This window comes from Ursus maritimus, unplaced genomic scaffold, assembly GCF_017311325.1.
Source record: "Ursus maritimus isolate PB19 unplaced genomic scaffold, ASM1731132v1 scaffold_5, whole genome shotgun sequence".
In the NCBI taxonomy this organism is placed as follows: domain Eukaryota; kingdom Metazoa; phylum Chordata; class Mammalia; order Carnivora; family Ursidae; genus Ursus; species Ursus maritimus.
In genome coordinates this window covers 54,225,041-54,236,936 of record NW_024426663.1, presented here as the reverse complement: position 1 = coordinate 54,236,936, position 11,896 = coordinate 54,225,041, and the positions used below count along the sequence as shown (strand labels likewise).

The 11,896-nt window shown below is 39.5% G+C and overlaps 1 protein-coding gene across 1 annotated transcript in view; it reads left to right on the top strand.

Annotated features, from left to right (window-relative positions):
• The window catches only part of UBE2D2 (ubiquitin conjugating enzyme E2 D2), a 57,948-nt gene extending 50,602 nt beyond the window's left edge, over positions 1–7,346 (top strand). Inside the window, exons 6-7 of the mRNA XM_040622371.1 lie at positions 4,241–4,334; positions 6,418–7,346. Of these exons, the coding sequence (XP_040478305.1) occupies positions 4,241–4,334; positions 6,418–6,463 (140 nt within the window). The 3' untranslated portion in view covers positions 6,464–7,346. The remainder of the gene's footprint in view (positions 1–4,240; positions 4,335–6,417) is intronic.
• Positions 7,347–11,896: the final 4,550 nt, after the last annotated feature.

Genomic DNA, 11,896 nt, shown 5'->3' with positions numbered 1-11,896 from the left:
GAGTAGGTTGGGGATTTTTTTATGTGCGTGAACTCAGTAGTTAAGAAACATTTTCTTATATGCTGATTTGAAATTGTACAGCTCCTCAACATCATATCCAGATGAAATCACAAGTGGGTTAAAAGTTGTGAAAATACAAATGCAAGAAGTAGGCTCCAAATGAGATAATGGGCTAATATGTTTAAAATAGGAAGAACATATATAAAAATCAGTAATAGAAAAAGACCCCAACAAATGAATGGACAGAAAGGAGCAAAATAATCAGATAAATGAAAATTAAGTTCCCATTTTTCACCTTTTTAAATAACAAAGATCTTGTAAAAAGAAAACCAAGTGCTGGTGAAGTACATTGAAATGGGTGCTTACATACTACAGATAGAAGTATAGATTTGTATAGCCCAGTCTGTCAGTATGTACTTAAAGATAAGAGATTTAATTATTACTTCCCTTTGATCCAGTGATTCTAGTTTCATTCATTTGTACTAAGAAGACAGCCTCAAATGCTAAAAAAAAGTTTTGTGTCTCGCCTGCATTGGGCTCCCTGCTCACTGGGGAGTCTGCTTCTCCCTCTCCTTCTCCCCCTCCCCCCTGCTTGTGCGCGCTCTCGCTCTCTCTCTCTCTCAAATAAATAAAATCTTTAAAAAAAAAAGTTTTGTGTGGAAATACATTTGTGACAGTGTTATTTATTTCTGAAAATTAGAAATTACAGGTCCAACAGTAGGGGAAGAAATAAATCAATTCTAGGACACACTTTTAAAAGAGTATTGATCATTGCAAATATTGTGAAAAATGGGAAAATACTATGTTTGAAAAAAGCAGAAAGGAGCTTAATTTGTATACATTGTAGATTGAATTATATAGAAAAGTATGTTACGTAGCTAGAAAGAAATGATTTGGGTGGTGAAATTTGCTGTATGAAAATTCTTTTTTATCCTAAGTTGTATTTTATCTTTTCTTTAATGTATAGCTTTAGACAAGAGGCGACATAGTTCCGTGGTAAAGAACATAGATTCTGGGGGTGCCTGGGTGGCTCAGTTGGTTAAGCATCTGCCTTCAGCTTGGGTCATGATCTCAGGGTCCTGGGATCGAGCCCTGCATCGGGCTCTCTGCTTGGGGGGGGGGGGGAGTCTGCTTCTCACTCTCACTCTCCCTCTGTTCTCTCTCTTTCTCTCTCAAATAAATAAAATCTATTAAAAAAAAAAACAACGTAGATTCTGGATCCAAATGCCTATATTTGCATCTCAACTCTACCTCTTACTGGATGAGACTTGAGGCAAATTACCTTCTCTATTCCTCACTTTGTTCATCTGTAAAATAGGGATGATGATTCTAAGTAATTCATCATTATTGTAAAGTTCTAAAAAAACAAAATGCACAGTTAATTGGTTTCTTGTAAGCATTGAAATAACCAAGGTAAAGGCTCTGTTGTAAAAAGTGTTGGATATTTGTCATGTTAACTTTCATGTTATAAATGTGATCAGACTTGTATGCTCTGACAAAGTTAATTTTAAAGGAAACAAAATATTCTGGGGGCATTAAATTAAAATTTATGGGATCCTAGGCAAAAATATAAACAAAAAACTAGAGGAACACATTTTTAAAAGTCGTGGCTGAGGGGCCCCTGACTGACGCAGTCGGTAGAGCATGCGACTCTTAATCTTGAGGTTGTGAGTTGGATCCCCATGTTGGGTATAGAAATGTTCAAAAGTAAAATCTTTAGGGACCTGGGTGGTGGTTCAGCTGGTTAAGCAACTGCCTTCAACTCATGGTCATGATCCTGGAGACTGGGGATTGAGTCCTGCATTGGGCTCCCTGCTCAGCAGGGAGTCTGCTTCTCCTTCTGACCCTCCCCCCTCACACTCTCTCTCAGATAAATACTGTCTCTCAAATAAATAAATAAAATCTTTAAAAAATAAAAAAATAAAAAATAAAATCTTTTAAAAATGTTGTAGCTGAAACAGTTTTCTAGATAAGTGGGTCCTTTTCTTATGTAGGCCCTCTTATAATTCAAGGGCTGCTTGTGAAAGTGTTGTTCTTATGATTTACCGGCCTGGTGGTTCTTCCTTCACCAAGTAGCAGTGAAGATAGAAATCTAGTAAGGGACCAAGAGAGGTGGAGAGAGAGAGAGAGAGAGAGAGAGTGTGTGTGTGTGTGTGTGTGTGTGGAGTGAGAAGGTCTAGTAGCTGAAATTGTTATCGTAACTTTTTCCCTTCCCCCTTGTGTGCCTAGTGTTGATTTTTCAGTTACTCTAAATCATAAGGGCTCTTAGTTTATCTGACTTATGTCCTCTCTATCTGGATAGCTATCTTTAAAAATAATTGCAGTTCCATTTTGTTGAATTTGATTATATCAGTGTACCTAAGTTTAATGTTTTAATGACTCCCTTTTGTAAATTGAATGTGTGGGCAAGCAGTTCTGTGAAAGGCCTGAATCCTGTATGTGATAATAATTATTCCTTTTTTGGAGGCAATAGCTTTGACCTGAAATTCTTTCCTATTTGAGTGTATATGTTAGGGATCTAAATATACAGAAAGCTTAAAGGAAGCAGTTAAGTGTGCCATAAAGGCACTTGATTATATGTTTTTAGAATTGGAAGTGACAGTGCGTTATGACACTAATGAAAATGAGCATATACTGATGAAAAATGTATGTGTAGGTAAAAATTTAGTCACTTCAATGAAGAGTCTCTGCAGGTTATAGAAATAGTGGTAATTCTCTTTATACAGAAAGAAGATATAGTACTTGATAAAACAAAATCAGATTTTTATGAATTAAAGGTCCCTGAGTAGTACAGTAAGAATCCTTTAACAGGTCCAGATAACCACCACCCTACTTTCTTTCCTGGGAAGAAAGTTAGAAAAGTTACCTCTTTAAAAAAAAAAAAAATTTAAGGTTGACTTATTGGAATAATTGGAGTAGTTAATAAGGGAATTTGTAACAAATGCTAATTTAGTAGCATGTCCAATTTTAGGTGAAGATTCAGTTGAACTCTTGCCAGTTTGATGGGCTGTACAAGTTTCTTTCTATAGTCAATTTCATGAACATTCAAAAATCTGTAACTTCCTGTTGTCATTTCCAGGAAATACATGAAATCTTTCCTTATTGCTATTAGAATGTTCTGTGCTTGAAGACAGGGCATCAGGTGATACACCTGACAATAGGAAGAGAAGATATTTTGGGAATGAAGAGTCAGAAAACATCTTCCCTGATGTTTTTTATTTTCCATATACTCTTAAGGCAAGGAAATAGCTTTTTTGTTAACAAACTGAATGATTAAGGGCAAGTGAACTTTTTCTTCACCTCTCAGAAGCCCTTGATCTCTATAGAATAGGTTTGATAGGAAAATTAATAAATTATTTTCCTGGTGAATTTGATGTTTTGGGAGTAAAGTGGGCCCAGAATCATTGCCTCCTGCTGCAGAATATTAGAGAGAAATAAGACAGCCAAGTTGTGTTGCATCAGAATAGAAGAATTGGAATTTATTTCAGTATGTCAGAGGCCCCTGGATTTAATGTAATTAGTGGCCTTGGCCTCCTCTTTGCATTCAATAAGGAATACATAAGTTTATAACAAATTTGAACAGAGGCAATTGTACTGTTGAGATTTGTCTGCTATGTTCGAGGTTGTCACTGAGGAAGTGGCTTAGTTGAGATTCTAAAGTGTCACTGAAAAGAATTTGAGACCTTGGTATGTTGTATCCTACGTAGTAAGTGTGGCCAGCCCCATTTGGGTGCAAATACAGGCCTTTATGTTCTTAGACTAAATTGTTTTCAACTAAAAATGAAATAAATCTATTGCATCTGAATGTAATACCTGTCATTGAGAAAACAGTGATTGTTCAATTTCATGGTTCTAAGAGCATTCAGTAGTGTGGTTGTCTTTGGAAATTTGAGAACCATTAATCTCTGAACATGGGTTTCTAAAAATAGAATTTTATGGCCTATGAAAAGTATTGTTGGTATAGGATTTGAAAGACCTGAATTCTAATTCCACTCTACTCACTAACCAGGGACATTGTGCAAGTCACTTCATCAGCCTGGGCCAGCATCCTTAGGGGTTCAAGAACAATCTTACATGAATTTTTATTGATTATTGTAACTATCAAGTTAGGTAGAGTTCATAAATCTAGGCACTACAATATAGGTTCTTAGAATTTTCTTATGGATTGATATCTCGTGTTTCTTTCAACCCTTTGCTTTTATCGTCTACTAATTTATACCTTTTTTTCCCCCCATTATAGTACTCTTGTCCATCTGTTCTCTGTTGTGTGATCCCAATCCAGATGATCCTTTAGTGCCTGAGATTGCTCGGATCTACAAAACAGATAGAGAAAAGTAAGTATGGCCAGAAAAGTACCTATGGTGGGATGCAGATGTTTGTGTCCCAGATCTTAACTCAGGGCTGAGTATGGGTCAGATATTTAAAATGAAGTTCTAATATACTCACCTGGTGACAGAAAGAAGAGTATTTGCATCGGATATCATTGTAAGTTGAGGGTGCTGATCTTATTTCTGATTGTTTCAAATGACTCCCACTGTCAAGAAAAACTATATAGCGTATTTTCTAAGAGCCTTATGTCTTCTGCGTGGCTTTTGACATTAAAGTATTTTGCATCAGGAGCCCATCTGTCTTTGGTAGGTATTCGTAAATTAGTGGGAATTGATTTTCTGCCATTTGGCATAATCTAAAAAGAATGCAACAAGACATGAAAGCCCCAAATTTCCTTTAAAAACAAAACTTAATGTAGAATTTACATATTTTAGAATTGTAGTATAATTATTGAAGAGTGGTCAGGATATCGAAAAAGTAACTGAAAGTGTTCTAATTTTTTAATTTTGTGTATTATTCATTAAGACTATAGGAGGAAATAGATGGGAGAGAGTGGATAATTTTCTGAAGTTAAAATGTAAAGGATTAAGAATAATTTGAATTCTGTTAGATTAGAGAGGCTTATAGATAGTATATTTTTATTTTTTATTCTTTTTACTTTTTTTAAGTTTTTATTTATTTAAGTAATCACTATACCCAACATAGGGCTTGAACTCACAACCTCGAGATCAAGAGTCACATGCTCTTCCAGCTGAGCCAGCCAGGCACCCCTAGATAGTATATTTTTAAATGGAACTACACCAAGAATGGAGGATTGTAACAGCAATTGGTTCTTAGTTTAGTTTTGTCTGTGTTTAGCTCTGAATAGTATCTATAGTCATGTATCTCTGGCTGCATTCAGAATAAAATTAGATCATGCTTTTTTCTGTTTGTGTATACATTCACAAATAAATTTTTTTTAAGATTTAAAAAATTTTTTTTACTTAATTTTTTTAAAGATTTTATCTATTTGAGAGAGAAAGTGAGAGAGAGAGCAGGAGTGGGGTGAGAGGTGGGGAGAAGCAGACTCTCTGCTGAGCAGGAAGTGTGATGTGGGCCTAGATCCTGGGACTCCAGGATCATGACCTGAGCCGAAGGCAGACACTTAACAGACTGAGCCACCCAGGCATTCCTAAAAAAAATTTTTAAAGTAATCTCTACACCCATCATGGGGCTTGAACTCACAGCCCTGAGATTAAGAGTTGCATGCTGTGCCAACTGAGCCAGCCAGATGTCCCACACAAATTTTTTGATGAGAGAACCATTTCGTCCAATAGGTGGGCATGGATGCCTCCCAAAAGGAATTTCCCAAGTCATTATAATGGTAATGTTCAGTGAGCTTTCCTGCATCCCTTTTCAAAGAATTATAGAATCTTTTGCCCTGCTTATTTTACTACTAAAATGTTCTTCCTGAGTAATAAACTCATTCATTTAGCAACCAAATTGTTAAGTTCTGCCAGAACTAGTTTTATTGATACAGAGGAGAGTATTATGTCAATTTGATCAAGAACCATATACTGTGGAATTATATAGTTTTAAGAACTCCAAATAAATGAATCAATGTCTGAAGATCTTTCTTAGAAATAGGTCATTCAAATATAGAATAAAGGTATACCAGCAAATGCTAAGATTTAATCAGAATCCTGTTAGTGGCATTTATAGGCTACTGTTTTAAGTTTTAAAGCCTTTTCCCTCCATCACTGAATAAATGCTTATTGAAATTTAGAAAGAGGGGCACCTGGCTAGCTTAGTCAGTCAAGCTTCCCACTCTTGATTTCGGCTCAGGCCATGATCTCAAGGTCGTGGGATCGAGGCCCGCATCCGACTCTTCCCACAGCGCGGAGTCTGCTTGTCCTTCCCTCCATTTTTCCCCCCGCATGCTCGCACTCACTGTCTTCTCTCACTGAAATAAATAAATAAGTAAATAAGGCTTTGCTTGAATAGTACTAGTTATTCCTCTCAAGTTTCAGATCGGATAATGAATGAAATCTGTTGCTTTCTGACTGACTCCTCACCTGTGTTAAGCCAAGCTTCTCTTTGTGTGTACAGGTACAACAGAATAGCTCGGGAATGGACTCAGAAGTATGCGATGTAATTAAAGAAATTATTGGATAACCTCTACAAATAAAGATAGGGGAACTCTGAAAGAGAAAGTCCTTTTGATTTCCATTTGACTGCTTTCTATGAGCCCACGCCTCATCTTCCCCTGTGCACATGTTTACCTGATACAGCAGTGCTGCGTGTTGTACATACTTGGAACAACAAACTAGAAATACTGTACTTCTGTACCAACATTGCCTCCTAGCAGAGAAGTGTGTGTGTGACAAGCCAGTTCTCCAGGCGTAACCTAGGTGTGAGACTAAAAGTTTTCCTTATTGACTTAAATTTGGATAACGGCAAGGTGAGGGGTGGTGGGTATGGTGTGTGCTTGGATGGGGAAGAAAAGCTCCACTGACCTGTAGGAGATTGTTTTTAAGTGGAATACTTTTAAACTCAGAACAGTTATGAAAAGCAAGGCGAAGAACGCGAAGCTGTTTCTGTATTCATTTTATTCTGAAGGACCTACGTCTTAGGTGAAAGTTATGACCAACCAGATTAAACTCTACCCACATCCTGTATTTTAAGGTCTAAGTTTAACTGGTCAACATTTAAATGGATTGGAGCTATTAGTATATAAAGTGTGATGGGCTTTGGTCCCACATCTTTTGCATCTCCCTACCCTTCACCCTTTGTCCTTTCAGCCCCCTTCTCTCTTCCACATTCTTTGGTTTGTATGTGGTTTCTCAGTTAATACATAGCTAATAGCTCTTATTTTTCTTATGTTTTTAACTGCTTAGGTCTATCTGGATGTAAGGGTGAAAATTCATTTGATGGAAATACTTGTGTATATTTAAAGACCCAATTGCTCCTCTGGAGCTTGTACGTTCAAGAATGATTAATCTGTGTAATAAACTGATTACTACAGTCATTACATATAATTTTGTGTGAATAGGCTTTTTGATTTTAAGAACTTTGTCTAGCAGAGATTAATGGTGGGTTTTCCCCCACCCCTAAAATGTTTTCATTTATACTGGTTGCATTTCAAAATCATGAAACAATTCCAGTTTACATAGTCAAAAGGATATCTTGAAAGTAATTTTACTGAACAAGATAGGGGCGTAAGCTTAAAAGCATTTCCATGAACCTTACATGTGCAGTATTCCAGGAACATGACTGTTAAACTAAATAAGAAATCTGCTTTATTAATGAAACTAAGCTGCATTTCACCAAAACCTTGTGACATTCCCTTGGTACATAGGACATAAAACAAAGGCATTGCTATTCGGTAAGTTAAGCTTCTGTGATTGTGATTGTAAAAGAGCAACATTGACCAAACCTGGGAAACATGAGCACAATCTTGTATTGGAGAGTCTGCATAATTACTTTGCACTGACATTGCAGGATGTTCATCCAATTTTAAATTGTACTGTATGTGGCTTTTTGAAGTCTTCCCTTGACTCTAGTAAATTGTAGTTTGAAACTTGTAAACAACTGTGTTTGCCAGAAACATCGTTCGTGTGAACTAGGCAAGTTACCTTTTTTCCCCTCCTTTTCCTAATCTAATTGTAAACCAGGCCAGCCTGAAGGCCATGGCTGATGCTCTCTAGCCATCAGGTTCTTTCAAATGCATCTTTACACTCTTGCACAAAAATTGAGGAATAAATGTCCACTGCTTTTGGTTTTAAACTTGTTTAACTTGTTTTATCTCTCAGTGTCACTATCCCTCCATCTCGGAACTAAGGTGTGCTATAACCTGAAACCTCTTAAACTGCTGCTTCGCTGTTGGCTACGTACTAGCATTTCTAGCATTCTTGACCTTGCAAAGAAGATCTGACTGTTAACAGGTGTGGGGAAAGGCGTTAGAATTGAGCTCTAACCTAAAATTACCCTGTATTCTCAGTATCATGGGCAGGTGGGAATTCATCAGTTTGGACTTGCTCTTAACTAGACTGGTAACTATAGGTCAGTTGCACAGATCTGAAAGCCCGCTCTTTGTCACCTTATAGAGCAGCCAGCACATTACCATTGATTAGGTCATAATGTAGATGCTTTCACAGGAGGGCTCTTAAGTATTTTTAAGTGCTAAATAAAAGCCATCATAGTGGCGTATAGGTGCCAAATGAAAGGGTTTGAATGGTCACAAACAACATTAGGCCCTTGAATGCAGTTTGGTTTTGCTTATTTGGATGTAGAGCCTATTTGGTCCAGTCTGCATGTGTATGCCTTGGCCAGAACAAAGGCTCAGTGAGGAAGGCCACATGCCCCACTCGTGAAGAAAAGTGTGTTAACCTGGAGTGGTTCACATCTGGGATCACATTGCCTTTTTACAGGAACGGCTCTGGCTTTATCACGTGTGAAAGCTTATTTGCAGTAGCCTTGATGATCTTGATGAGGCAGTGGTTACCAGGTGTATCGATATTGGAATATCAAGTGTATGGATTCCCTTTGCTTTGCTTCTTAATTCTGAACATGGAGTGTTTGGACAAGTTAGAGCTGGAGCACTCCTTTTTGGTTACATGATTTCAGATACTCGCATGCTCTGTTATTGGCCAGTGGTTAAAGGTAGCATTGTCCTGCTGGTTTCTACACTTTGGATAGTACATAGACTTGGAAGGAGGGTTCTTGGGTTAGGGAATGGCAGGGAGGTGGGTAGAGAGAAGGGTATGGTAGTGGTCAGAGTGAAGGGACCATGTCCTCTGCCCTGACCTAGCAGTAGAGGCATTCCTTTCCCGCTTACAGCATTCTACTTTTTGAGTCATTCCTCTTTGCCTCAACAGGTTATTTTGAGCCGTAGGTAGAGAAATGAATTATTTCCATATTACAGTTGAAATGTCTATAAACTGTCTCTTGTCTGCAATTAAGGTGAAACTGGCTTTTGTCTCAGTCTACTGTATGATACCCCCTAACACCCAATGGCTTTAATAGAAGAACTTCAGTTCCTGGGTCTTCTGAATCATGACCATATCTTTCCTTCCTTCCTACTCAGGAATTAGCATCTTCATTACCTCGCAGAAAATTGTCACTAGTGTTAAGGACCCATCTCCTTTTGAGTCTCTTTGTGAAACACTCTATTTCAAGTGATGGGCTATTTTGATGGGTGTGAGGTTATAAAAGAGGAAGCAGATTTTTAATAGAAAATAACTGAAGGTAGCAAACTTCCCAAATATATGTTCATATATGTCCAGGAAGAGAAAATAAATTTCCTTTGGGGTGCTTCTGGAGCCTTTATCCTATTGAATTTTACCTTATGGTGTGCACGCACTTAGATGAAAGTGTCTGTGAGTTCTCTGTGCCCCACAAAAACCTGCCTTAAAAGCCCCAGCTGCTAAATATTCAGGCTCCTCTGAACACTTCCAGGCCAATTCCTGGGATGGGCCGGTTCCTGGGACTGGCAGCGGGATCACTTTGTCATGTTTAATATTCATTGTAGCCATATTTTACCTTAGTTGGTATGAGTGGGAAAGTTCAAAGGTTGGACTGTCTAAACCCTTAAAACCTTGGGCCTTAGTGGCTCAATGTATAACATGATCACCAACCAGCTTTGGTCTTTCTCAGTGACTGCTCCTGGGCTGGTTGAGTCTGAGCTAGACATTCTTTGTGACAAATGGTCACTTTTCATCTTTGAATTACTTGTGGAGAGCTGCACCTGATCAGAGGCAAAGTATAATCAGCCTCTTAACACATGTAGAACTGTATGAATATCTTAGCACCAAGAGAGCCACTTAATAGTTTTTAATTGAGTGTGGATTTGTTTTTAACCTTCTGTGTAAGTTGTTATTGGTAGAATGGCCTTTTCCAGGGCTGGGGATCCTGAGTGTCCGGAGTAAGCTGCCTGTGACAGCTGTCCAGGGAAGAGCAGCGCCGGCCTGGATGGATATGCTTTGCTTCTTTCCAGACTTCTAAGGAGATTAGGGGAAATAGCTACCATTTTCTCAGGCACCTCTCTCCTTGTTTTGAGCTACTTGTTCTCCTATTTGAATGTCTTCCTAAGTACTTAAAAATCTTGACTCTTAAAAGTTATTCCCCTGATCTAAATTGTAGGGCCTCTAGTAAATGAATGAGAGTGAGTAGGGAGGGTTTAGTTTTCCTGACTGTTGGATCAACTACACCCCCAAATGTGCTTTCTCAGCTTTTAAGTTTTCCGTAGGAAGTAAAGTCAACTTTGGAAGCTCCAGAGCTTCTTGGGCCCCCTGACTGGGAGGTTTCTAGAAACAGCTCCCAAATACAATCTGATATTTGGGCTTCAGAATCAGCACCATCTCATGGGTGAGAGAGACATGCCATGCTTGAGGTAGTTGGCAAAATCTAGGCTATCTACTTGACTGCAGGGGTGTCTGGTATTTCCCCCAGCTAAATAAGGAGCAATACTGGTTAGGTCCTTCTGGGCAGTTTCCCCAGTCAGCATTGCTGCCATCTTTGAAAGGTGTGGCTACTTGCAGGGTGTTGGCAGTAAGAGTTATGGGGACCTGGCCTTGTTAAAGAGGGCGTCCAGGATTTCCAGTCGCCTGTTCCCCTGTGACAGAGGGAACCAAGGCTTTCTCAGACCTGCCAGAGAAATTGAGCTTTCCAGAAGTATGGCCCCAGGCCATCTCATTCTGGTCCTCTTTTGGAGGAAACAAGAGGGCATAAGAGAAGGGGTGAAGAGAGGTTCTGGTGCATTGTAACAGGTTATGGGGCAGGTACTGTTTCCATGAGGGTGGGTTCAACCTCTAAGTTGGATAGGGCACTTCTTCTGAAGTTCAGGATGTAAATTTTGTGGAGGTGGGGGCCAGGATTCCTTTGTGATTTCTCCTCTGACACACTGTCCCTGTTTATCCTACTCGCCTGCTACCCTGTAACTTTAGGTGACAGTTGGATGGGTTTAAATTTCTGTGCCCACAGATGGAGGAGGTGACTAAAATGCATTTGCTTGGGTAAGGAGTGAGCTGGTATCTGAGTGGATGCTAGTGCCTCAGTGGCCAGCAGAGGGCAGTGGTGACCCACGGCTGTAATAACCGAGAGGTGGGTGGTCAGTAAATCTGCTTGGACAGAACCTGAGAGGGGCTTTTGTTGGGGTGGGGAGGCCTCTTTGGGCTTGGCTTTGTTCACAGTTTATGCAGAACTGGATGGGCCGGTGCCTAGCTCAGTCAGGCTCCATCATAGTTTTAATCACAGTGAGGCAACAGGGCCCAAGCCCTGCCAGAAGTGTCAAACTACCAGCTCCCCTCTATCCTTCCTGTTGGTATAGTAGCCATATCCCTGGGTTGTGGACAGGTTAGTAGGGTCCAGGCCATGGCCTTTGCCCACCTGGCTACAGGTTGCTTGGGGGCAAAGGCCAGCCCATCACTTTATAGGGATAGGAAGATCTCATATTTTTTTTCAGCTCTCTGCCTGGTGCCCACTGTTGCCTTTCCCCAGAGGCAGGCAGTCCCTGTCACCCTGGCCAACCAGCCCAGTCTCATTTGCCTGCCCACCTACTCTGGACAACTAGGACATAGTTTTTCATACT